The 27,413-nt window shown below is 37.8% G+C and overlaps 1 protein-coding gene and 1 non-coding gene across 2 annotated transcripts in view; one reads left to right on the top strand and one right to left on the bottom strand.

Annotated features, from left to right (window-relative positions):
* Positions 1-5,145: 5,145 nt before the first annotated feature.
* The window catches only part of Dmxl1 (Dmx like 1), a 329,055-nt gene continuing 306,787 nt past the window's right edge, over positions 5,146-27,413 (bottom strand). The window contains 1 exon segment of the mRNA XM_058578056.1: positions 5,146-6,747. Coding sequence (XP_058434039.1) covers positions 6,182-6,747 — 566 coding nt within the window. The 3' untranslated portion in view covers positions 5,146-6,181.
* Trnat-agu (transfer RNA threonine (anticodon AGU)) lies at positions 24,947-25,018 on the top strand. Its single transcript has one exon. It is a non-coding gene; the product is annotated as a tRNA-Thr (tRNA).

Below are 27,413 nucleotides of genomic sequence, written 5' to 3'. Positions count from 1 at the left end.
AATGACTTAGCCCATCTGTAAGGTTTTAAATGGAAAAACCAAAGTACAAAGAAGCATATTGTCTTGGATCATTCTATGAATCAAAACACATACTTTTGAAAAGCAAGCTTTCTTTCCTTGTGTTAAGAATAAACCCCCAAGTGCCTGATCAGTCACTTTATTTCTATGAGGCAGGAATGCAGTTAATACAGCTAGTGGGGAAGACACAATTTTCTCAGCCACCCAGGAAGAAAGATAAGGGGGCCAACTCATCAGAGCTGCCTGACCTTACAAAAGTCTCAGGGATATTCGGTGGACACCGAGCCCAGTTCTCTACACTTGCAGAATATTTTCCAAGCACAGATGTTTTTCTCTTAACTGTGAACGCTGGCTGACTTGTCTATATTCTTTTTCAGTGCTCCGAAAAGTACATTTTTAGAGTGGCTTGTCCCTCTATAACTTGGGTCTGATACTCATTACTATGTGGAAAAGACATCTTTGGTTTGACAGAAATAAATCAATATTATGCAGAAATGTTTCCACTTTGGGAATTTTTTCCCTGAGAGAAAAATGTCTTCCTGGCTCTGGGCCATACGGAAGTGTCCATGAGGATACCTGACTAAAAGACACAACAAATTTGTGTTCATGGTGATATGTGATTGTACGCACTTACAGATTTTCCTGTTGTATAGTTTTGGAAACAAAAAGTTGGCTTATTTTTCTGGCTAGTTAGTGCTTCAGTATTTTCATTAGGGGATTTCTGTAGTTTTTATCTGAATCACGGAAAATAAATTTATTTCAAAGCTAGAATAAAACTTTATCAATCACAAACCTATCAATCAATCACATAAAACTTGATCAATAATTGAGTACTAAAACCTGGTCTGAGTTTAGAAGCTTCATGCCTGGAATAAATGTATCAAGTAAAACACTGCAGTTTGGCTCATTTTGCAAGTGTCAAAAGGCAAAATTGGCAAAAAAAATTTTAAATATTATAGTTCCTATGAACAGAATAATTGTTTATTTTATTAGAACATTTTCCTAGTACTTGAATAGCATTTAATTTTTTACTACAAATATTTTTAACATTATGAATAAACACATTTGTTTTTCATTTATTATTTGTTAGAGTTGGTAGGTTACATTATAATTTAGCTACATATTCTCATCAAATATCTCATGGATAAATTAAAATTCTCAGTAAAAAAAAAAAATCCAAGCAATTTGATATGTACAAACTACAAAAAAGTACTCTTTTATAGCCTGGGTGGATAGCAGGAATCCATTTCAAAGTTTATGCTTTGTGAATTAAAAAAAAAATAATAAGTATTTACATAGTGGGTGAAAAAGAGTTTTTTGGACAAGTGTGAATGAGATACTGTAATATAAGACCAAAAACAAAAAAAAAAGAGCAATATTTCTGTACGACAAAGTTTCTAATACATGCTTTGATTTTTTTTTTAGCGTAAAAATCCACTTTGGTTTATTTAAAAATCTATATCATTATGTATATGACATTTTGCATTGAATTCTTTGTATAAAGCAAATGTAAATATATTGTAATACATGCTTTTCTTTTTGACTAATTTTGAGTTGCTATGAAAGGTCTAATAATCAGAAAAATACAAGGCTATTTTTTAGCTTATCGATCAAATGTTTTCAGCTTCCAAACCTGAAAAATAATGTGGAATCTTTGAATTGACCTGCCCTGCAGAACACAATGGGGAGCTGTCTGGAGAGAGCACAGAGGTCTTGGGCCTCTGCTAAAGGCTGCTGTGAAGGAGGGGGCATGCTGTACCTCAGGAGTCATGTTCAAAATCAACCTTAATTGTTAGCACCTTGAATTGAAGTTCCACAAGAGACAGAAATCTGAGCCACAAGACGCCTTCAAAATCAGAGCCATGTAGAAAACTTTGAAAAATGTCTTTGTATAAAATCAGACCCAGATCTTTAGAAAACAGGTTAAACCTGTAGGGATTTAAATTCTGCCTAAAATGTCACTATTTGAAAAGCCATTTTAGAAGTATAACGGACACCCTTCTCTGAGCCCAATGATGTTTGTGGAGTTGCCTTTAATCATACTATATTTGAATAAAAATAAGGTTTTATTGATATTCTGGCTGTCACTCTTAGTAGCTATGTGACCTGATGCAAACTCCTTAATTTCTCTGGCCTCAGTCTCCTCATCTGTGAATTGATGAAGGTTGTGGCAGGAAGTAAATGAGTGAATGTACCCGGCACATAACAACCACTTTGTGTTAGTTGTCAGTGTTTGTGTCATCATCTGCTTGCTGTACGACCTCCTAATATTTGCAGAAAAGACAACAGCATAAAATTAATAAAATTCAATTACAACACAATTCCTTCTTTTCCCAAAGCTAAAAAGACATCATCTAAAAACTTTCCTAAGACACACAAATTACTATTACATTCTGAATTACCTACTGCAAGCCCATTCAAATCCTTTCTAGTTCTCTACCCTGCCCACCCTCACAGCTACTCTAATTTCATGGAAGTCCAATTGTATGAGAAATTAACCTGCCAATCCTGACTTTGTAACTGGCTCTTCTAAGTCATCCTTTCCAGACACAAGACTGATAATGGGTCCCCTCAAAAAGAAATGGTAGCAGCTGGGCAGGTATGGTGGCACAGGACTGCAATCCCAGCAACTTGGGAGGTTGAGGCAGGAGGATTCCAAGTTTCAGGCCATCCTCAGTAACTAAGAGAAACCCTAAGCAACTCAGTGAGATCCTGGGGATATGGCTCAGTGGTTAAGCACACCTGGGTTCAATCCCTGGTACCAAAAAAAAAAAAAAAAAAAAGAAAGAAAGAAAGAAAAAAGACTAGAGATGTTGGCCCAATGATTAAACATCACTGAGTTCAATCAACCAGTATCAAAAAGTTCAAAAAAAAATTTTTTTTAAAATTAAAAAAAGAAATGGTAGCAAGTAGGATCCCTCCCTTCAGTAGTATATAGTTGGCCTTCCACATAGATTTAACCGTGGATTAAAAATATATTTTAAACGTGTGCTCTGAACACATATAGTTCATGTACTTTTCTCTCCCTTTTTTCCTTCGTTCCTTTCTCCTTCCTTCCTTTCTTTATGTCTACTAGGGAATGAACCCAGGGGCGCTTTACCACTGAGCTATATTCCCAGCCCTTGTTTTTTTTTTTTTTTTAAGAGCGAGAGAAAGAGAGAGAGAGAGAATTTTTTAATATTTATTTTTTAGTTTTCAGTGGACACAACATCTTTTTATTTTATTTTTATGTGGTGCTGAGGATCAAACCCAGGGCCCCGCACATGCCAGGTGAGCGCACTACCACTTGAGCTACATCCCCATCCCCCTTGTTGGTTTTTAAATTGAGACAGGGTCTACTAAGTGCCAAAGGCCTCCCTAAATTGCTGAGGCTGGCCTGGAACTTGTGATTCTCCTGCCTCTGAGTCACTGGGATTACAGGTATGCATGGCTGTGCCCAGCAGATGTACTTTTTCTTGTCATTATTCCCTAAACAATACAGTGTAACAATTGTTTACATAGCACTTACATTGTGTTCTGTAAGTGATCTAGAGATGATTTAAATAATGTAAGAGGTTATGGTTATCACCTGATAAATAATGGCTATTATTTTGATTCATCAAAATAATCAGCACCAAGCTGTTTCATAGTGTGGTAGGGAGGGGGAGCATGGGAGGAACAGACAAACTCTAGATAGGGCAAAGGGGTGGGAGGGGAAGAGAGGGGGCATGGGGTTAGAAAAGATGGTAGAATGTGATGGACGTCATTATTCAAAGTACATGTATGAAGACACAAATGGTGTGAATATTCTTTGTATACAACCAGAGATATGAAAAATTGTTCTTTATATATGTAATATGAATTGTAATACATTCCATTGTCATATATAACAAATCAGAATAAAACAATAAAATAAATAAATTTAAAAAAATTTTTTAAAAGAGGTTATAGTTAGGCTATACGCAAATATTACATCATTTTATACGAGAGACTTGAGCATCCAGAGATTTTGGTGTCTGCAGGGATCCTGGGACCAATCCCCTATAGACACGGAGGGATGACTGTACTCCTCACTACCTTTCCTCTGTGTGAGATCAAGGGTTGCTCCTGCTACTTCCATGCATATTTGATTGCTATCCTGCAGGGGCAACAATATGATCCAAATGTGCCCAGACATATCTAACTATCCTCCCTCCCCCCGCCCACCGCCCAAGGTCTTTTCTCTCTAGGTCTTGTCCCTAGCTAGAAATGAGCAAGAAGCTCATTCACCATCTCTCCAGGCACTCCATCATCCATAGTCCTACTATGAGGTCTGGTAGAGAACAGAAGGCAACAAATTGGTAGCTCACCCTCAGCTTTCCCAGGTAAGAAAGAGAGAGCTGATTGAATAAGGCTGTTGAACTCCATTGCTGAGCCATTTAGCAGGTTATAAAGCTCAAGGACCAATTCTGTAGTCATCATGCTATTGTTATAACATCTAGTGATCACCTACTGGGTCCAGGAAGTGAGAATATTACTTTCAGTTCAAACCTTAGTCTCAGGATTTAATATCAAGCAGGAAGATACTCTGCCTTTGCTACTAGTCTTACTTAGCCAAGCAAAAGATGGTCCCGGAGAAACTGTCCATTCCCCTCTAGGTGGTGATGGGTTAAAGCAGATCTCAACTTCTGGAATTTTCATTTGTGGGACCCTTCTTAGTGAACTGTTATTTTAATGTCATTATTCTGGGAGGAAGGCAAAGTCAAGGCCAAAGAGTACACTAAATCACAGAATGACAATGCAAATAAATATTTAGTGCTGGTGGTTGAGCCTGTTATTTCCCAGATGATACAGTCAGCTAGTAGGTTTCCATTTCTTTTTTTAAAATACTCTCATTTGCTATACTACTTTATCATTCACACACTTAAAATTATATAGAAATGGAGCTGGGGTTGTGGCTCAGTGGTAGAGCACTTGCCTAGCACATGTGAGACACTGGGTTCAATCCTCAGTACCACATAAAAATAAATAAAGGTATTGTGTCCATCTACAACTTAAAAAAGTATTTTTAAAAAATTACATAGAAACCAAGACAAACTGCTTAGAATGCAAATATTCTTTAGTTTACTCATTAAAATAGCCAATAACAAAATACCAAAATCTCATAGGTAAATAAAAAAGTGACATTGTTTATTTATCAAACCTTCTTAAACAACGAAACGCATTCATCTTTCTCCTCATGTTCTTTAGCAACATCCTTTCTTCCCTTTTGTCCCACATGCTCCTAAGTTATTTTGTTGGGTTCATCTGTAAAGTGAATATTTTTTTTTTACTTTATTAAAGTTATCCATTTTTTATTGCCTCAATATCAAAACTAATTGATAGATATATTTTCTCTTGGTCTCTAACACATGAAATGCACGTTAATAATGGAGATTTTTATCAGCACACTTTGAAAGACAACATCAAAGAGAAACTTGAAGCAAGCATTTCAAAGCAATAACATGCCATTACATTTTTGAGAATTTGAGTGTCATTGTTGGAACAAAAGAAGAAGTACTTTTTTTTCAGAAGCATATTCCATACATTGGACATAATTCATAATGTCTAATTAATTCACTACCACAGTACTGATTTCATATATGGAGTTTTTTTTTGTTTGTTTTTCTGAGGGTTTAACATGACTGCCTCAGAATTAATTCTAGAATGTCAATGACATAATCTATTACACAAGAATCAAGAGTAGGCCTGAAAATAGAACTGATTCAAAAGGAGCAATGACAGCAAGAAAAAGTTCTTGGCTTCATAAAAGAGCATATACATAGTAAGGAATAAAAGTGAAACAAAATATGTAATTTTGTACATATCAGAAACATCCAATGTGCCACCAATAACTGCCCTAAAAACATCTTAAAGTCCGGAGCCGTACTTGTTTCTCTTTTATATAACTCTACATGTGCATTACCAGCCATGCATTTTTCTCATGATCTCTCACCCATTAACAAGCTTTTAGCCAGAACTTTTGGCAAAGTTTTCTTCAAATAAAACCTCATGATAGCACTACCATTAAGGTCTGACAGTTGAATTGGGCAAAGTCTTTCTGAAATATGTATAACCTTTAAAAAAAATTCTTTTGTTCCTTCATGAATCAGCAGTGCTCCAACTTCAAATAAATCACAATCAGTCACAATCTTAACTCACATACTCATATGTTCTCTTCATCCAACATTTTGTTGATTCCATCACAAAGTTTTTGTAAGTGAGGTTTAAAATTTCCAAAGGGATTATATAAGGCAGCCAAAAATTCACAATTTGAAAAATGATCAAAGACATTATTAACCCGTCCGTGTGACTTGACAGTGAGGTGGCGCTGGATGATCTGGTGGAGCAGGTCTCTGCACTCGTTCAGCAGCCTGGATAACACGTTCCGGTCAAAGGTGTAATCCACCTGATGGAAACTGACCACCGTCATAGCAAGCTGGTGGACTTTCTTCTTGAACTTCTCCATCAGTGCCAGCTCATCTTGATTAAACTGATTATTCCTGTAAAGGATGGCCAACTTGATGACTGTCTTGATGAGGTTTTTGATGATTTTCTCAGCTTCCTTCTTGTTCTGGGTGTATTCCTTGGTCACTCTGTAGAGCTCGTCCAGCACCTCGCTGCTCGTGTCATCGATCAATGTGGTGGCGATGGATTTGGACACCATTTTACCCAAGATCTTCTTTTGTGCCTGAAAGGCCAGGTTTTTGGAGTTAAAGACATCTGTGGCCATTAAAGAAGAGAGAGAGAGAATAAAAGATCAGGAAATATCAACAAAAGAATCAAATCAAAAACCAAATATTAGGGAGTATTTTTCCCTCATTTTCCCACTTGTACTTTGCCTCCCATCTACTGATAAAATCTCTGTCAAGAAAATCAGTTTAATTTTTTTCTACATTTCTGGCCATTAGATTCTCTTTTATGGAATTAACAGCATGATGTGTAACTCAAATATTTTGTAACTTCTGCTATGTAGTCAATACTTTCTTTTATAAAGTTGGTGACTTTCTTGAAAATAACTTTCTGATTTCAAAACAGTACATCTCATGAGGTAGTAAGTTTTTATGTAGTTTTTACCTGATTTAAAATATAAAGTCAACTCTACTTCTGTCCTCTGGGCAACAGCAACCCAGAGCAATTTAAAGAAATTAATTTAAATGAAAGGAGGATAAATGGCAAAGCCTTGAGATTGGGTAAAATGGGAAATTCTTAGAAGCAGATGAAAGGGAGGGCCCTGTTTGATAATACATTTGCAAAAAAGCCTACTTTCATAAGACACTGGCTGGCCATCTCTAGCTTAGCCATCCTGAACACCTTGAATTTCAACTCCCAGAAGTCAGGCTTTGGAAGGAAATACTCCTCAGAGAGCCCAATGTCATTTGCCATTTCTGATAAATGACTCATTGTTTCTTTTACATTTTTATACATTTTGAAATAGCCATATTTCATGAGCTACCAGAATGTGCTACATGAAAAACACACTTTGAAAAAGCTGATGCTTAGAGTTTACTTGAAATGATCATAATTTTTAATTTGACAAATGTTTAAGATACACAAAATAATAGTTGTATGTATAATGCTTCTAGCTTAGACAAAGTCAGTGAAAATGCTCAAAAAATGTTTATTCCCCAAATCAAGATTTATTTTCCTTTACCACAATTTCCCTTGCTCTGTCCATGTTGCAATCTGAAAGCCACTTCTCTGTAACTATGCTTTATCCCTCGTCTCCTAAGGCTTCAGAACTTTTGTTCTAAGGGTGTATCCCCCATCTTTGGGTCCAGAGGTAGCTGTTCTCACTGCACATGCCAGTGTATGAGCTTAGGCCAGCTGCTGGAAAGCTTGGTGATAAAAGATAAAAAGCTTAAAAATACAGGCAGATAGGAATGAGTCAGGGCATCGATGAAATAAAATTATTTCTCGTTTGCACAGGCTAGCATTATTAGGAAGCAAGAAGGCAACGCCTTCCAACCCAAGCCAGGAGGATGCAGAAGAAGGGTGACTCCCTCAATCTGGAACTGTCATGTTAGGTGTGAAATTGGGACAAAGAAGAGTCACATTCTATTGGCAACGTGGCCTCATGTTAGGTATACAGTACTATACAGGAAGCTACAAAGTGGTTCCTAATGATCATTCATAAATACACAATCTTGTTTATTTACAAAAAGAATCTCATGATTGAACTAGAAGTGCCGCCCTCACAAATGCTGATATTTAAACTTCTGAAACATGAACTGAAACTGCAGAAGAAGAACTAAAATTTATTTTGAGAAAGAAAAGGAAAGTGAAAAAGAATGAGAAACAGTCAATTTCATGGCGGTTTCCAAGCTTTTAAATGTTGTCAGTTAAGCAGTAGTCTATTTCTATTCCTATTTCTTCAGTGATTTACAAAAGAATGTTAATTCACAGTAAAGAACTTAAATCAGAATGGCACCCACATAGTTAATATTACTATGTGAAGACCAAGGACCATCTCTTACCTTAAAACTCTTGATATGGACCTCAACAAATAAATAAATCTGACTTATGCAGGAATAGATACCCAAACATTTTCAGATACACAGCAAATAATTCTAGGATTTCAACAATGTATTCTGCCTAAAGTTGAAAAGTTATTCTGTTTTTAATCTTTTAGAACTTGGCACTATCCCATTTGGGGTTTTCTGCAATGTCTCTCAGATGGACACACTTTATGTGTTGTACTAGAGGGAGAGACATTCAAAAGATTCCTTTGTGCTACTCTTCATCCTAGGCTGGACTTGCAAGTTTGCATCTCTTCTCAGCTACTTTTCTTATTGAATCTCAATGTTCCATTTATTTTCAAATACAAAAAGAAACAAAAACTTTGGGGCAGTACTTCAACCTCCTGCACAAGGATGTAAAGGCAAATCTAGTGCCTGCTAAGCAAGATTATTCCCCGGTTTACTGGCAACCAAGTCAGAACCAGAACAGGGAAGCTGATCTCTGAGGCTTTCATATTCATTCCAGAGGAACTTCAAACCCTGTTTGGAAACACAGCAACTACATCACACTTTCATTTTATTCTTTGGATTGTTCCAGCATAGTCGCCTTTTAAAATGAAGATGGAGCATTTTCTCCCCATCTACCAGGAAGACATGCATGCAGTGAATTTATTTTCCAGCATTAGAAGAGCTTTTTCTGAGCCAACTAGGTTTTGTGGCTGTGAGCTTCTGGCCAGCAATGTGTGGTCTGTGATCATAAAACATGACTTTTTTCTTCCTTGTAAATTAACTGCCACTAGCCACTCCTGCTCAGGCTCATTTGTCAGTTGCACATGCTCTCCCAGATCCCTTCCAGACCTGGTGTATCTCACAGCTAGTCCTGGACCAAGTTTTTCTCCTTCAGTCTCTTCTCACCCCCATGTGATCTCATCCACTCCCATGGCTTCAGATACCACCCATGTGCCATGACTCCCACAGCTATAACTCAGCCTTGACCTCTTTTCCAGACTTGCTTTGCTAAAGTATTTAAGATTTTTCTTTTCCTTTGTGATTTTGTAGGCATCACAAAACAAATACTAGACTGAATCTTTGATTCTTTCCTGTCCCCTAAAGAAGTCCTCCTCCATTTTTCAAAATTCCAATTTGTTATCTATGACAGCAGAATGCACTTCAATTCATATTACACATATAAAACACAATTTTTCATTTCTCTGGTTGTATACAAAGTGGAGTTACACCATTCATGTCTTCATACATGTACTTAGGATAAGATGTCCATCTCATTCCACCATCTTTCTTACCACCATCCCCCCTCCCTTCCCTCCATCCCCTTTGTCCTATCTCAAGTTCCTCCATTCCTCCCATGCCCCACCCCTAACCCCATTACAGATCATCATCCTCATATCAGAAAGAACATTCAGCATTTGGTTTTTTGGGATTGGCTTATTTCACTTAGCATAATATTCTCCAACTCTATCTATTTACCTGCACTCCTCCATTCTTTACTATCTCAATGAATAGTTTCTCTTCCAGCCATTTGCTTAAGTCAAAACCTGGGAAACTGTCCACCATATCATCCTCACCTTTACTCAGCCCATTACCAGGTTATTTCCATTTTATCTTCTTCTCACTTCTCTAAATTCTATATATTTCCCTCCAACTTCATAGATACCATCTAGTAAAAGCCCCTTTTCAATCTCTTCACACAGCAACCAGATATTTTTAAAATGTAAATTAGAAAATGACACTCCATTTAAGTTCTTTTCAAACCACCACACCTCTTTATTGCTGAAATCATCATTTGCCTAAATTTTTGTTGTCTGACTCTCTCTACTGCTATCCGATTTGTCTAAGGACACAGAGGCTCTATTACTGTACTTAAATACTTCCCAATGAAAACATGTTGGCCTCCAACATGGGAGTTTTAAATACACGGGTGTTTCTGTTTTACAAGTTAGAGAGAGTTGTTTAGTTTACATTTAGAATATGCATTTAGAAATGCAATTTAGAGTATGTCTGCTTTTCCCATCATCAATCAGCTTTTTGAAGCAGAAAGCTTTGTTGTACACAAAGAGAAAACATCCCAAGACAACAACACAAATGTTTTGAGTAAGAGCACAGTGCAAGGCAGTAGAAGATCAAGCACAGTCTCCTCTAGCTTCTGGCTGGATTATGTTTAGACATTTGATGGAGGGACCAAAGGGTGTTTTGGGAAGAAACTAGGATGTACAGAGATGTTCCCCATGGGGCAAGTGGTGAAAGCACTGGTTCAATCTTTTACCTATTAAGATGAATCCACTTGCCTTTGGAAGTAGAGGCATAAATTGTTGACTAATGAAAACGAGGCCATATATAAAAAAAAATACAAAGAATAATACTGTGTTAAAGCTTTTTAAGATCATTTTATAGGGCTGGAGTTGTGGCTCAGTGGTAGAACGCTCGCCTAGTGAGTGTGAAGCCCTGGGTTTGATCCTCAGCACCACATAAAAATAAATAAATAAAATAAAGGTATTGTGTCAACTACAACTAAATAAATAAATAAGTAAACAAAATTTTAAAAAGATCGTTTTATAGACACCTGGTTACCTTACTGCCCTCTTTCTTTGACTTAATCAAATCGTCCATTTCAGCAATAACTCCCAAAAGAAAACTACTATTGGAAGTCCTGGTTTTAGTAGCAACGATTATAAAGTTAGAGATCAGTATTGATGATAAAAATGTACTGACCCATGGATACAAGAAAAAAAAATGTGCAAGGAAGGGAATAAAGGGCGGCGGGGGGGGGGGAAGCCTTGTAATAATATTAACAAATGAAAAACTAGAGTTTTCTGAAAGTCAACAAAATGTTTCATAACTATCCCCACTAAGAATCTGCCAATATTGTATGGTAAGTAACTTTCTTTACAACTTCACCAGCAAGTACATATTTTTTTCAACCAACAGATTTGTTATACTTGGAACTTTTAGGTAACCACAGATGCACATGTCTTTGCAAATCCTTGCCTACTTAAAATTTGATTCAGCATGGCCATTATTTGGAAGGATGGAAAAGAAAACAACTTGGAGAACGTGGCTGAATTAGAATTCTTTAAATAAATATGCAAAATCATAGTTCTCTTTATAACTGAATAACTCCAAACTTAAAAGGGACTTAGTAAATAAAGGCAGCGTTGGTGATAAGAAAGTGGTGAAACTGAAGATAAGCACCGTCACAAGAGCTCAGCAGGCTAAGAAGCAAACCTCCCTACACTAGGGTTAAAAGTAAGGAGCACTGGGAATGGCTGGCAATGCATCTGTGTTGGCAGCCTCCCTGCTGAAAAGCCTAAAGTAGGAAATTCAACAGGATGGAGAAGAACCAAACAAACAGGCAGGAAGGAAGAAGGGAGAAGGAAAAGAGAAGACAGAGGTGGGTAAGGGCCACAGCTAGTAGAGCAAAAGAGATAGGAACTTTAAGGAGGGTTGGCTCTGGAAGGGTCAAAGCAACAACCATAGTTACAAGTAGGAAGCAATATTATCCTTCAGAGAGAGAAGATAAGTGGCAACCATCTTAATCCAAAAATTGTACTTAGGTCACACAGATGGTCATTGTCACACCAGAGAGTGGTCCTGGGAGAATCACTATATCATGGATATTTTTACCTGACACTGAATAAATCCCCACCCCACCCCCTTTTTTTTCCCCAGTACTAGAGATTGAACCCAGAGGTGCTCTACCACTGAGCTACATCTCCGGCCCTTTAATTGTGTATTTTGAGACAGGGTTTCACTAAGTCCCCTGGGCTGGCCTTTAACTTGTGATCCTCTTTCTTCTTTCTCCCACAGCTGGGATTATAGGTGTTTGCCATCACACCTGGCTGAATGAACATTTTGATGTATATGCATTTTCCTGACCCCAATAAGGACCAGTAACAAGCACAGTGACAAGCTAAGTCATTTACTCCATGTCTCGTACCGACTCCAGAAAAAATACATGCTCATTTAAAAAGACAACATAGTAAAGAACATACATCTCAGAGAAAATGGTGGCTTTGAAATGTCCCCTCTCACTGGATCTTCTTTGTAAAATATGAGGAATTGTCTAACAAACCCTTCCAGAGTTCTCTTATTGTCTTTCCTTCAGCTATTTTATTGTAAAAAGCTGATAGTATTACAAGTGGCTCTTTTCTGTAGAGATACAAATAAAATTTGTCTATTTAGCTGTAATCAACTCCTGATTTTCTTTGCTTATGCACTGCTCTTAGGATTCTCCTTTGAACCAACTGGAAGAGCTTACTATTTCCCTTACTAATGGACTTAAGAAAAATCTTTGATACAACTAATTTGTATGTATATGACAGTCATGAGTTTATCTTCTTAAAAAACATTTCCTTCACATATTAGAATTTTTTCCATCAAAAATATTTAAAGTAAGAGGTCTGAAGTATGAATCTTTAGTGTACTGGTATTCTTTTCCTGTGGCAGCTTATTCTCCTAATGTTCTAGAAAAGAGGAGTGTCCTTATATAAGTCCAAATACTCTGTAGCTAATGGTTCTTGAACTACCATACTGCTCAGGGATATTATGGAGACTCGGTTTCCTCATCTACAATCTGAGAATAGTGATCCACCCCTCTTGGAGTCGTTCCAAAGACCAATGAACAGGAGCCACATAAAAGTCTCAAATAATGCCTGTCCCAGAACAGCCTTCTTCACGGATTTGTTTAAAAAACACAACAAATTAAACTTCAAATACATTCTGATGCTCCTTAGTAGTGAATCACATTTGGTCAAATTAATTAACTCCTCCGGAAGTATTATGGAACCGAGATATGCAAAATACCAGATGGCTGTGTGAAAAGAGACCTCATGTACTTTAGCTAATAAGAAGTCATATTTCCTTTTCCACAGTGACATTTAAAAAATATAATATATTAAAGTTCTTTAGAAGAAAAATTCTCTTTTTTTAAGGTGCTGAATCTCTTGCTAGCAACAGATTTGACTGCAAAGGATTCTGCCAGGTAGCATAAAAATATTTTGCCTAGAGAAAATTGACCCATTGAGAACGGAATTAAAGCCTACCACAAAAAGATAAGAGGAAAAACAGTTTCCACATCCTTGCAAATCTGTGGGACAGAGGCAAGATGCAAACGAAATGGACCAAAAATAAAGCCAGAGTGAAAACCCACAGTTAAAGCCACAGCAGCTGACAAGCTCACTTAGGCAGCATTCTTATGTGGGGCTTCCAAAGTGTCCCAGAGACCAGAGACCAGAGACTCAGAAAGAAGCCAAGGAAGAACATCATGGATGGGGGAAAATTGTGCCAAGTCAAGAGTCCTGGCTTATAAACTCGGGTGCAATTTAATTTCTTCAAAACTCAGTTTTCTCATCTGTTAAGTGGGAGTCATTTCAAGTTGGTGTGGCTTAAATGAGGTTGAATGAGTTACAGATGTGATAATGCCCAAGAAGTGTGCTAGGCTCAAAGGAACTCTGAGAGGTGCTACCTGATTTAATATCACTTGAAACAGAGGAGCAGAGATTCAAAATGTCATTTTTTCAAGGCCATATAGTCAGTTAAACAGTAGAGATGAACTTGAACTCAGAGATATCTAGCTCCAAGCAATTCTCTGAACAACTATATTATAATGCACAAGCTTTAGAGAAGAGGCTTCCTCTTGAAGACACGGGAAGACCTAAGAAGGTCTGGGTGAGGGAAGTGAAACAAAATAAAAGAAAAAAGACTGGGTCTCCCTCAATGAGGAAATAAATCATAATAGCTCAACCCAGCTGGGCTTTAAATGGTCTGTGTTTTCAGAGAGCCTCAGGAGTTTTAAGACATTTTAGAATTTAATCTGGAAACACACACACACACACACACACATACACACAGAGATTACTTAAACTGTTCCAAAGCCAGAACACAAAAGTCTCCTCAGCTTTGACACTCACTGCACAGCTCTGACCCAACCCTTGATTCCAAGAGGCAACAACTGTTTAGATTTTTGGCATCCTTTCAAGAGTCCCATAGTCCCCTGAATAGATAAGCAAATACATCAATAGATACTGAGCAGTGCAAAGAAGACTTGAAAGCTTGCAATTCTTAAGTCCTGCAACTTTTTTAAAAAATATTTTTTAGTTGTAGATGGACACAATACCTTTATTTTATTTACTTATTTTTTTATGTGGTGCTGAGGATTGAACCCAGTGCCTCACGTGTGCTAGGTGAGTGCACTTACACAGAGCCACAACCCCAGCCCAAGACCTGCAACTTTTGAGTGATGAGAGAATATAGTATGTAGGTGTCCAAAATCCCATGCATAACTGACATAAAAAGGCAAGGTGCAGGAGGAATGCAGGATATTCACCTGTTACTACCCACACCATAGCAGTAAGACTCCTTCAGCGAATAGTGAGAAGGTAACAAGTATGTGATGTGGAGCTTTTATTTCTTGGGGGTGGGAGACTGTGGCAAGTCAGTACTGTGATTACGGTGATCATACAGTTTATCATCCAAATGGGAGGCTTTTTAAAAGGTGCTGTCATTATTTACTGTAAATACTGACAGATCTGTGACTCTCCCAGGTAAATGTGAGTAGTCACCCTATATTAATTAAGAAGGGATCAAAAGTAGGGATTTACCCAAATATTTATGATCTGAGAAATTTCTTGAGAATTCCACAAGAGCATTAGCCAGATTTTCTTCCAAACTATGTTAAACAGTAAACAAAAGGGCTGAGGCTGTAGCTCAGTGGTAGAGCACTTGCCTCACACATGTGAGGCACTGGGTTTGCTCCTCAGCACCACATAAAAATAAATGAATACATAAAGATAGTGTGTCCATCCACAACTAAAAAAAATTTAAAAAAGAAGAGAAAAAAAAGAAGTTCTTAAAGTTAAGAGGAATCTCATGGGGTAATTTTTCTTTTAGTTCAGCATGTTTGGGAAAGAGCAATATACCAAGATCCCCTTTGGAGATGTACAAAAGACCTTTATATTAAAGGTCCTTTTTTTTTTTTTTTTTTGTATTAGGGATTGAACCCAAGGGCATTTAACCACTGAGCTACATCCCTAGCCCATTTTTGTATTTTATTTAGAGATAGGGTCTCACTGAGTTGCTAAGTGCCTTGCAATATTGCTGAGGCTGGCTTTGAACTCTAGATTCTCCTGCCTCAGCCTCTCAAACTGCTGGGATTACAGGCATGCACCACTGCTGGGCAAGGTCTTGATTTTTTGCAATAAAGAAACATTGTAACTTTGCTTACCTAAAATTTCCAAACTAATTTCACATAGGAACCAGTAATGAATTTGTGGGATAAGGTCAGTGAAAATAAGTGGTTAACAGACTGACTAGGGGTCTTGCTATTTCTCTGGAATGGATTCATAATGATCTTGGGCAAATAGGGGAGTGCAAGACAGGCAGTGGGGCAATGCCAGGCAAAGTCAGGCAATGTGGTGATTATGAACACAGCTCTAGAGTCGGACTGTCTGGGTCAGCGGCTGGACTCAGCCACAGAGTGCCAGAGCCCCTGGTCCAAATTACCTACCCTCTCTACACCTCAGTTTTCTTATTGGTAAAAGGGGTTTAAGTAAAAAGAATCCACTTAGAACAGCACTAGTTATGTAAACAACTATTATTGTTGTCATTATTACTGCTGTCCTTATCATTAAGATAGTGTTAATCAAAATGCATTCTGCTGTCATATATAACTAATTAAAATAAATTAATTAATTTAAAAGAAAGAAAAAAAGATAGTGTTGAAATTCTGCTGGGATGGGATGCCTGTGGAGCGAGGAGAAAACAGAGAACATCATCAGCACGTTTAAGAAAAAGTTCTGTAGAGTATTTATAATGTATCAGACACTGTGGTTTCAAAGATAAATAACAGGATCCCTTCCTTCCTGGCATGCAGATTCACACAGGAGGGAGGGAGCAGATGAGCCCAGCGAGGCAGAACACACCATGGCAAATTATACAGTAGAAATGTGACAATGCACATAATGTACAGGTAGCCAAGACAGGGAACATTAATATTCCTGGACAGGGAGATGGAGCGAGGCTAGGCATGAGGGAGGTTTCACAAAAGGAGATAGGCCTCAAAAGAAAATATGCTTCTACTTTACTTAGACATAAATGTGTCTTTATTCCAGAGCTGACCTATAGACTTCCTATAGCTAGATAGGTATTAAAAATTCTGTTCATCAATTCATATTTCAAAAACCAAAGGATGTGGGGCTGGAGTTGTGGCTCATCAGTAGAGTACTTGTTGAGCACGTACGAGGCCCTGGGTTCGATCCTCAAGCACCACATAAAAATAAAATAAAGGTATTGTGTCCAACTACAACTTTAAAAAAAGAAAAAAAAAGGATGTGTGTGTCCTATAGATTTTTTTAAAAGCTTAAACAAGGGCTGGAGTTGTGGCTCAGTGGTAGAGTGCTCGCCTAGCAGGCACGAGGCACTGGGTTCAATCCTCAGCACCACATAAATGTAAAATAAAGATATTGTGTCCACCTAAAACTAAAAAACAAATATTTTTTTTTTAAAAAAAGCTTAAACAGTAACTATGTATAACTTATTTTCAAGGCCCTGGAAATGCTTACTACAAAGGTGCTCAGTTTTGGGGAGGGTTTTGGCAGGGAGAGGAAACGTATAGCAGGTGTCCAGGGCATAATTCTGTGTCATTGGCCAACAGCATCAGAATGCCTGGAAGAGTCTAAGTAATTATTATACCTGCTTTTCAGAACCTCCAGGGGTAAAAAAGAAAAGAGAGAGAAAAAAAAAAAAACTTCCAGCGGTATAGTCTAACAGTCTCCACTTATGAAACACCCCACATGATTCTGATTATGTAAAGCTGGGGACCCATGCTCTAAGATGCACTCCTAGAACACTGTACTTAAAATTTCAAATAGACATACTATAGCCACAGAAGCATGGTGAAAGAAGACTTTGAGCAGATTTAATTCTATCTCAAAAATTTTTCATAAAATAGAGATGTCAGCTTGAACAAGGAATTCAGAGAAAATGTTTTCAGAATAGAGCTTCAAAACCTCAAGGAATTTTGATAACATATTCAGGAGAATACAAAAGTTAGCCTCTTTTAGATGATGCTTCAAACCAGAATTTGAACAGGGCCTAACTCTATCTCTAGGCTGCAGATGGTTTGAAATTGAATGAAAATATCCCACAATCTTTTATACAAAACTAACTTTAGGGAACTTTTTCTTTTCAAATTAAATGAATCCTTATTTATTTACTATGTTGAATTAGGACATGCTAGTTTTTCTTAAAGATATTTCAATTAGGCTGGACTTATTTATATATTTTCTTAAGGATATAAAGTCTTTCCACTGTTGATATGATCCAATCTTTCAACCAGAAATGTGGAGAAAAATTCTTTAAACAGCTCCACGATTTTCTACACTTTTCCAACTCATGTTCTCCCACCCTGCCAGAGGCCCTGACTCCTAATATCTATATTCATTCACTCAGAAAACCAGTAACAGATCTTAGAATCTATCACACTAGAGTGAAGTTTAGTTACTGAACCAGCCCTCAAACTATCATCAATAGTCACAGAGCTTTCTGGTCTGATCAGATTACACATAACAAAGATAAGCAAATAACAAAATTACAGCTGACATGTGTGTAACATTCCATAGTTTGCAAAGTATTTTCATCATAACATTTTCATATGCATTTCTAGTTTGGTCCTGTAATTACTTAATCCTAAGGGGGAGCCAGATAAAAGAATGAAGGGTCAAAAGTCAAGGGACTTATCAGGGGTGCATAGTTATTGTTAGTGGAAAACTGAGACATATTACTTCTTAGCATACCATACATGCTCGACAAGAAAAGCAAAATTAAATAATGTCCATTGCTTATGAATTTTCTATCAAATGCCACATGTTGCTGAGCTAGCTGTAGAATCCTACTTCTTAGAGCTTGTCTGTTCTCCCAGATCAGTGACTCCTTGAATCCAAAGTAAGAAGCACAGGTGTTACACATCAGAGACTAGAAAATAAGGAAAAGCTGTATGTCTATCCTTTGCCCTCTCCCTCTATCCCTGCCTGAAAAGTGCTTCTGGTCCTGTCAGCCTCAGTTTAAACACCATTTCTTCCAAGAAGTTTGTTCAAGTGTGATGGCCAGAATAAATTACTCCATCTAACCTGCTCTTCTACCTGGTGGGAGAGTTAAACTCCTATCTAACCTTAACCACTTATGATCCTTGACAAGTAAGGTACCACAACTATTCATTTCTGTTCTCCTCCAAGTACTTAACACATGCCCTCCAGCTAGCAATGCTTTAATCTGCCTCCATGGAGCCCATCAATACCCTCTACAGCAATTCATGAAGTTAAGTCAGGAAATCAATTCAATTCAGTTCCTTTTATCCAGAGCTTAACAAATGAATTTACTTGCACTGTCTGGCTAAAAACATAACCGTACATATGGGATGTAAATGTGTGTGTGTGTGTGTGTGTGTGTGTGTGTGAGAGAGAGAGAGAGAGAGAGAGAGATGCTAACAGCCTCATGCATGCTGTGTATTTTCTTTTTTTAATCTGCTTTTCTCCCCTGCCCTTGACCAAAACATACTGAATAACTAGCTACTTTGTTTGGAGAACTGACCATATTTAGTTAATTCAGTCCTTACAGCAAACGGTCTGAAATCTTCCATGCAAATGCCTCACACCCATTTGTCTGGGTATTTTAGGAGCAGCAACCTCTTGGCCTCGGCTTGGGCATCTCTCAAATATGCATCTTGGCACAACCTCTCAACATTTTTGTCACAGTCTTTCCAGTAACTGTACTAAGATTTTAAGTCAGTCAAGCATTTTACAGCCATGCCTGTGCCTGATGTCTAAATTCTACTAAAGGTACATAAATGATAAGATGGGATTTGTTGGGCCTAAAAGTACACTATTTCATTTCAAATATCAAGACTAGTAAGCTCTGAAATTCTAGGATAAAATCCTGAAAAAACCCAGAGGTTTACAGAAACAGTGTGGTTCACCATTGGGTACTTCCAGGGAAGCATGGGAGTTCTCTATGAAATGGCTTTTACCCCTCTTTCTATCTTTTTCTCTCTCCTCTTAACACTCAGACATTCCCCCTTTTTTGGGGGGGAGGGTCAGGATGAAGTGCAGAGGTTGTAACCTGTATACACCATTATTTGGACTGTACAGTGCTGTACGGCTCTTAGGATTAGTGGTCCATGTTAAAAAATTGGGGAAATTAATCTCAAAATCTGTGTTTCTGATTTCATTTGAACATCATAAGATCTGACAAAAATGGATCCACATTCCCACATGAGAAAAATGGTCCTGAGTTAAACTGTGGCTGCCTCCTTCAGGAGACTCAACCTTCCAGTTTACCCCATGTCTTCCTGGCTCTCCACACCATTTAGGTTCACTTCCTGGGTGCTGTAGGCATCAGCATGGGTGACCTCTGGCTTACAGGCAGAAATATGATGGATTTCAGAGCCAATCTGTGGAACTCCTACTGGGGAATCATAAATTAAGCAGCCTGCCCAGCAGTGTACTTGTATATCAGAAACCAGAGCACACATGCAGGTTTCACACAATTGAGAAATAATTTCACCCAAAATTATGTGTAGTCAGTGAGTTCCTAAGGAGGATCTGCAGGGTGAAGTGGTGGGGAGATTAGGAGAGATAATGATTTGTTTTCATAACACTTGTTATTTAGTAGCAGACTTCAGGGAGCTACATTTGGGCAAGAAAATCTCCCCCTTATTTCTAAAGAATGTGTCAATGGGGTCACATTGAGGTGATAAATTTGCCAAATCTATAAAAATCTCAGAGAAAAAAGGTCTCCATTCACTTATCAAATTCTTATAGAGCAATTATTGTATGCCAGGCAAAGCACCTGCCCTCAGGAAGCTCAGATTCTAGAAGGAGACCTGTAACACAGTCAGACAAGCACATATATAAATGTCAAGAAGCCAGAGAGGCTACAGGAAGAAGGAGGTTATGGCAGGGAGGTCAGAGGAGGCCTTTCAGAAAATTTGACATTTGCACAGAGATGGGAAGGCAGCTCAGGCAATTGACTTCAGTGGTGAAATCCCTGAGGTTCTCCCCAAATATACTTCTTCCATGAAGACTTTGTCTACTCCAGTCAGAAATTCTCTATTCTGTCTTTACCTCTGACTAGAAACTGCTTTATGTTATGTTTATTTGCTGTCATTTTCCCTAAAAGTAAAGTCTTTGTGATTGGTTCCAATTTTTTACTTATTCCTTCCTACAATAAATGCACAGTTAATTTTTAATATGTATTTACTAGATTAAACAAATTCCCAGGTTGTTTGAGGGGAGTGGGCAGAAGGTCAGAGGAGGTGTAGAAGTGAATACTGTTTTTATAAAACACAATCTAAATAAGGCTATAAATAAATCCTATTACTATTAATTATATGCCATATTTCAAATACTCTTACATAAGAAACAAGTATTTCAATGTAAACTTTGGGGAAAGTTTATTGTAAATGAATCATTATATAATTAAAGATAAGCATTCAAAAATCATCTACTGATAACATTTGCAACTGGTAGGAAATACTACATAGATAATTCTGTTTTTAATTTAAATGTGTGGCCTTTTTAGGAATAATTCAGAAGAAACTAAAAATCTAAAAGGACACAAACTCTACCTTTCTTTGTTTTTGTTTTTGTTTTTTTAAGGAAGAAAAAGTCAAAGATTCTTCAGATACAATTTTTTATTTCTATTGAAACTGGATAACTTAAAATTACTTAGAATTTAAAGTAACAAAGTCCACAAAAGCTTGAAAGAAAAATAGTTTTGCTAAAATAATTATAATCCTCTTATGCCAATGACATACTTGGTACATTAAAATCATTTTTCAGTTAAAGAAAATAACTAAGAGGACTATTATAGCCATTCTCTTTTAAGAATTGAAAAACATTTTCCTAAATATATTAACTTGCTGTCTTGAAGACAGATTACTTTCCTAATAGCAGGTATTTGGGTAGAATAAACTTTGGCAAATAACATAACCAACCAATTTTATGACAAGTTGCCAAATAACAACAAAATAAATATCTTCTCTAAAATACCTTTTGTAGTTTCATCTTTCACCCACCATTCACTGCTCTGGAAGCCAGCCCACCATCCCACCTCTCACCATCTTAATCACCAACCCTGTTTCTAGAAACAGAAGAGGCCATGGAGACCAAAAGAGAAACAACAGAGGCCCAGAGGTCCACCCAGGGTCACAATGTGACCCCCATTAACTCCTGAAAACTCCCTGCCTATGGAAAGTTACTTTATGTCAAAAGTAGCAAATAGTCAAGTGTAATCCCACACACAGCTCAGGAGCTGAGACAGGAGGATCACAAGTTCAAGGCCAGCCAGCCTGGGGATCATAGCAAGATGCTGCTTCAAAAAAAAAAAAAAAAAAAAAGGGACTTTGCAATTCCTTCTTTTTAAACAAAGCTTAGTTGTGAACAATGCCAGATACCTGTAATCCCACCAATTGAGGATACTGACATAGTAGGATTGCAAATTCAAGGCCAGCCTCAACAACTTAGAGAGACCCTGTCTCAATAAAATAAAGGGGGGAGGTTGGGATGTGGCTCAGGGGTACAGCACCCCTGGGTTCAGTCCCCAGCACCATAAAAACAACAAAAAGCTTACAGACTTTTAACTGGCACTGTTTGATTGGGCCCATAGTTTTTCTTTGAGATAGAATTCATACAACATGGGGCTGGGATTGTGGCTCAGCGGTAGAGTGCTTGCCTAGCACGGGTCGGACCCGGGTTCGATCCTCAGCACCACATAAAAATAAAGGCATTGTGTTGTGTCCATCTACACCTAAAAAAATAAATATTTTTAAAAAATCATACAACATAAAATTCACCACTATGACCTTTTAAAGTCAACAATTGGGGCTGGGGATATAGCTCAGATTTGTTTGTCTCACATGCACAAGGCCCTGGTTCAATCCCCAGCATCACTCAAACACACACAGAAAAAGTCAACAATTCAGTGATTTTAAATCACATTCACAATATTGTACAACCATTATCTCTATTTAATTCTAGAATGTTCACATCACCCCCAAAATGGGCCCCCGTAATGTTTTAATTTTTTTGTTAGGAGGAAAAACATGCAAGAATTTGGAACTTTCCTATAAAAATTCACATTTCAATAAATGAATAAATAAATAAATAAAAATTCACATTTCTAACTTCTCAGGAAATATCTGATCTTTTGGCAACACTGAGAGAAGAGGTTGGGCAACACAGGTCCTCTCTAATTTCCTACCTGGTCACTTGGGCAGTTGGGTAATTTCCTGGCCCCTACAGGCATATGAGTAGCCACCCCTGATTGAAATGACCAGGGGCTCAAACCATTCTGAATCACTTTATGGAGAGCCTTGGGAATGAGACTCTTGGTGACTCAAGAGCTGACACCCCTGGGCTCCTGGGGCTGGCAATCAAGCTGAGTGAGGTTTTATCGCTCTGACTCTCCTAGGAGATCCCAAGGTTTCTGCCAACTTCCTTACTCATCTCTTCTCAAATGTTGTGCATTTTCCACCTCAGGATCTTTGTTAAAATTTCTCTTCTGAAAGGCATCCTCCGTCTACCTGAGTCATGTCCTGAGCCCCAATCCCTTGAGTACCATCATCACAACTTCCCTTGTTTTCTACTATTTGTATTTAATTTTCCTATGGTTACTTAATATACTTTTATTAAAAAATTAAATTACGTGGAAGGGTGTGGTGGCACATACCTGTAATTCCAGCTACTCAAAGGGCTGAGGCAAAAGGATCACATGTTTGAGGCCAGCCTGAGCAATTTAGTGAGATCCTGTCTCAAAATAAAATAAAAAGGGCTGGGGATATAGGTGAGTGGTAGAGTGCTTGCTTAGCATGTGTGAGGTCCTGGTTCAATGCCCATAAGTGCAAAATATAAATTAATTTGTTAATTAATTAATTTACATAGAAAGGAAAACATTCTATGTGCCTGGAAACAGGAACTCCTCCTCGAAATATATCATAATCATAAACATTATTAAATTTTTTCAAAAATCATGACAAATTAAGTCAATTTGGAAAAACACCCACATAATTAGTTGCTACCAGGTACTGTCACCAAAGGCCATGAGCCCCATATCTACAAAAGTGGTACAAAAGAAGGTAAGTTAGTGTAAGGTAGCAAAGGTCTCATAGCTCCCAACATGAGCATTCTCTGTGAAAGAGGCAAAGGATTCCAAGGTAACTGAAAAAGGACTAATCTCTCACGACGTTGTGAAGATTATTCAACACTATGTCTGGGTTTGCATAAAATCATTTCCTGTACCACAAGTGGCATGTATACCGTGCTTTGGGAAACAAAGCCCTCTTCCAGAGCTTCATGCCTTCTCAATAGCTTTGCCTCAACTCTCTCAGCTGCAGATAGTCCTTAAGGCTGTCTCACCAGAGGTGGCCTTCTGCTTGCGTGTACTTACCTATGAACATGCCTGATCATTTCTCCAGGCTGAAAACTCAAGGTCAGCCACAGGTCTTTCACACACCAGATTCCTTCTCTTAATGCCTGGCCAGATTACTTATGCCTGGCCAGATTCCTGTCATATGCCTGCTTTGACATCTCTGGTGAGGAGAGTTTGGAAATGACTTTTAAAAATTCCAAACAGAATAAACAAAATAAGACCTAGTAGATGAAGTGCCTCAAACAGTGAAAGGCACAGGGATAAATGCCCATATTTCTCTGCGTTTTCTTACATTTGGGGTTTTACAGAGTACTGACACAATTATTAAGGGTAACTCGTTCTTTTTTTAAATATTTTACTTTTAGTTATAGTTGGACACAATACATTTATTATATTTATTTATTTTTATGTGGTGCCGAGGATCAAACCCAGTGCCTCACACATGCTAGGCGAGTGCTCTACGGCTGAGCCACAACCCCAGTCCTGGGAACTCATTCTTGATAAGCTAAGAGCTATCCTATTTAGGGCAGTTTTTGTTTTCAAGTCAAGTAAGTGTGGGTGGTAGGCTGGGAAGCAGGAGTGGTGGACATGGTTTCTAGGCTTTGTTTCTGGGATGGACAGAGAAACTGAACACCTTCTGTAGTGACTTCAGGTGTCACGCATGCCCAAGAAGACTCTGATCACATTATCAGAGTCAATATGGCAAAGACACAAGACAAAGATCTCCATAAAGAAAAGCTGTACTAATAAACTTTTTAAAAAGGTATTAAGATACAATTTGTGATGGTCAACTTCTATTTTTAAGGTATCTGGATTAATTTTCTCACAGAAGACAACCTTTATAAAATCTGCGTACATGGTGTGCTGATACCCACTTTAAAAAGCTAGAAATATACTTTTTACTGAATTAAACGATTCACAAGGTTTATGATCATATCTTCATACTTGGGAAATATTTTTATCACATCTAACAATTATTTGACAGTAAGTTCTTGATAAATAACAGAATCTCTAATTAAAACATTTTTTCTAGGGCTGGGGTTGTGGCTCAGTGGTAGAGTGCGTGCCTAGTATGCATGAGACACTGGGTTCAATCCCCAGCACCACCTAAATAAATAAAGAAATAAATAAAGGTATCGTGTTCATCTACAACTAAAAAAAAACATTGTTTCTATACAGAAAGAAAACATGCTTGGTTGAAATTTTCTTCATGTTATTCCTAATATCCTCATTGCTGCAAAAGGCAGAAAATATCTTTTTCTATTTTGTGTTGCTATAAAAATGCCTGAGGTTGGTACTCTTATAAAGAAATAAGGTTTATTTTGTCTTACAGTTCCAGAGGCTAGGTCAAGCAACTGTATCTGCTAAGGACTTCATACTGCATCACAATGGATGGTGACACGTGGCAGGAGCACAAAAGAGAATGGCAAGGGAGGCACGACACATGTGCCTTGCTTTATCACGACCTGCTCTTCTGATAACCAGTCCAGTCCCAGGAGACCTAACCACTACCAGGAGATGGGCAAATCCTCTGAGGGTAGTGCCCCCATAACCCAATTTCCTCGCACCAGGAACCCCCTCTTAAAGGTTTTATCTCCTCTCAATCCTAATACATTAGGGACCAAGCGTTGTTGAGTGCAAGAACTTTTGGAAGGTAAAGCATATTCAAACCATAGCAATATCTTAGAAAAAAGACATTGAACTTATCTCCAAGATGTGAGGCTATGTATATTATAAAGAGTACATACATGCTTGGGGAAAATCAAACCTTTTGAATATATAATTTGAGTCCGTTTCTAAAACTGAAAAGTAAATCTATCCTACCTGAACCATTTCCCTGTGAGTTATCGTCCGGTTAATTTTCAGTTTGCACCATTCACTCAACCCCTGTTTGGAGAAGGATGGTGAGGGGGTCGGTGATTTGCCGGATCAGAGGGGCTTTTCTGCTCACGTTTCGGCATCTGTCTTTAACGCCTTTTGTTGATCTTGGAATGAAGGAGACAGATGCTACTGTTGGGCATGGAATGTGGTCTTGTACAGTATTTTTAAACTGTCAGCTGTACAGTTAGTCTTTATATAGGCAATGAACAAGTGCCTCTCTGTACCTTTATTTCCTTGAAATATACAAACACAAAAATGCCAGAACTGCACCCACATTCCATCGCAGGGCACATTCTACAGCCAACACACAAAATGAATTATGCCACATTATCCTTGTTAATCAATCAAAACAAAATCTTCTTTTCACTACCAAATAAAATAAAACCATACATCTCATTGCCTCTCCAAAATTTAGAAACCTGTGTTTAAACAGATGTCTACAGACTTTGGCTAATATCAAAAAGAAATTTAATCCTTGAAGAGCAAGTGTCTAGCATCGATGAAATAAACTACTTTTCTTTCATTAAGCTTACATTATCACAAAATAGAGCAATTTTAGATATAGGCAAAAAAGGAAGCTACAGAATCCTTAGACTAAAATTCTGGGTTTAATAATCTCCCCTTTCCTAGGTTTTAATGGCATCTAATAAAGCAAAAAAGAGTCGGGCTCTGGGTAGGCCTTTCTTGCTGATTTATAGCTCACTAAATTCTGATGAATGGTAGAGAAGCTGTAACATTTTTATGTATTTTTAAAAAATCATTACGGGTAGCTGAGAAGATGCTTGGCTCTGTGACTGCAGGCTGGGGTTGGCTGGGTCAGTACAGGTCTTAGTGACAGCTATTCCTTTGTCTCTGAGCCCAAGCCTAGGGAGGGCCAGAGCTCTGGCAAGTTCTTCTTTCCAGGCATAATTCAGATCATTTTAACCAGGAGCTTTTTATCTGACAGAACTTCAAGGTATGTATGTACATGGTTAGAAAGGGTGAGTCCTTTAATTTACTGGCAAAGTCTGATAAAGGCCACTTTTCATCTTCTGTATGCAAACTTGAAAGAAAAGCCAGGATTTTAGTTACTAAAAGTACTAAAATAGGGTTTGAAAACCTCCGGTACTTGGCTCAGAGTTTTATGACTAGATTCATGCATTGTTTCTGTGCCTTCCTGTCAAGTAACACCTTGCTCTTATCCAATCTTTCTCCTAAAACTTACTTTTTATTTGAAATTAGACTTAACTAGTAATAAGCTTTTCTGGACTAATTTAACACAGGAATAACTTCGGAGTTATGCAATCCCAATAAATTGAAACAGAGAGATGCTAGCTATTGTGGCAAAACAAACAAAAAAATATTTTTAAAAAAAGGCAGAAGAAGAGAAGGAAGAGGAGGAGGAGGAGGAGGAGGAGGAGAAGGAGGAGGAGGGGGGAAGGCAAGGTCCTGAGCAATTCATTGAGACCCTAACTCAAAATTATACATATATATATGTGTGTGTGTGTGTGTGTGTGTGTATATATATATATATATATATATATATATATATATATATATGAAAAATACGATGTGGCTCAGTAGTTAAGCACCCTCGGTTCAATCCCTGGTACAAAAAAAAAAAAAAAAAGCAGAAACTTCCAA

Source organism: Marmota monax, unplaced genomic scaffold (assembly GCF_021218885.2).
Source record: "Marmota monax isolate L192 unplaced genomic scaffold, Marmota_monax_Labrador192_F-V1.1 WCK01_AAM20220418_F8-fsc00373, whole genome shotgun sequence".
Lineage (NCBI taxonomy): Eukaryota > Metazoa > Chordata > Mammalia > Rodentia > Sciuridae > Marmota > Marmota monax.
The sequence above is the reverse complement of the archived record's forward strand: the minus strand, read 5'-3'. Positions and strand labels throughout refer to the sequence as shown.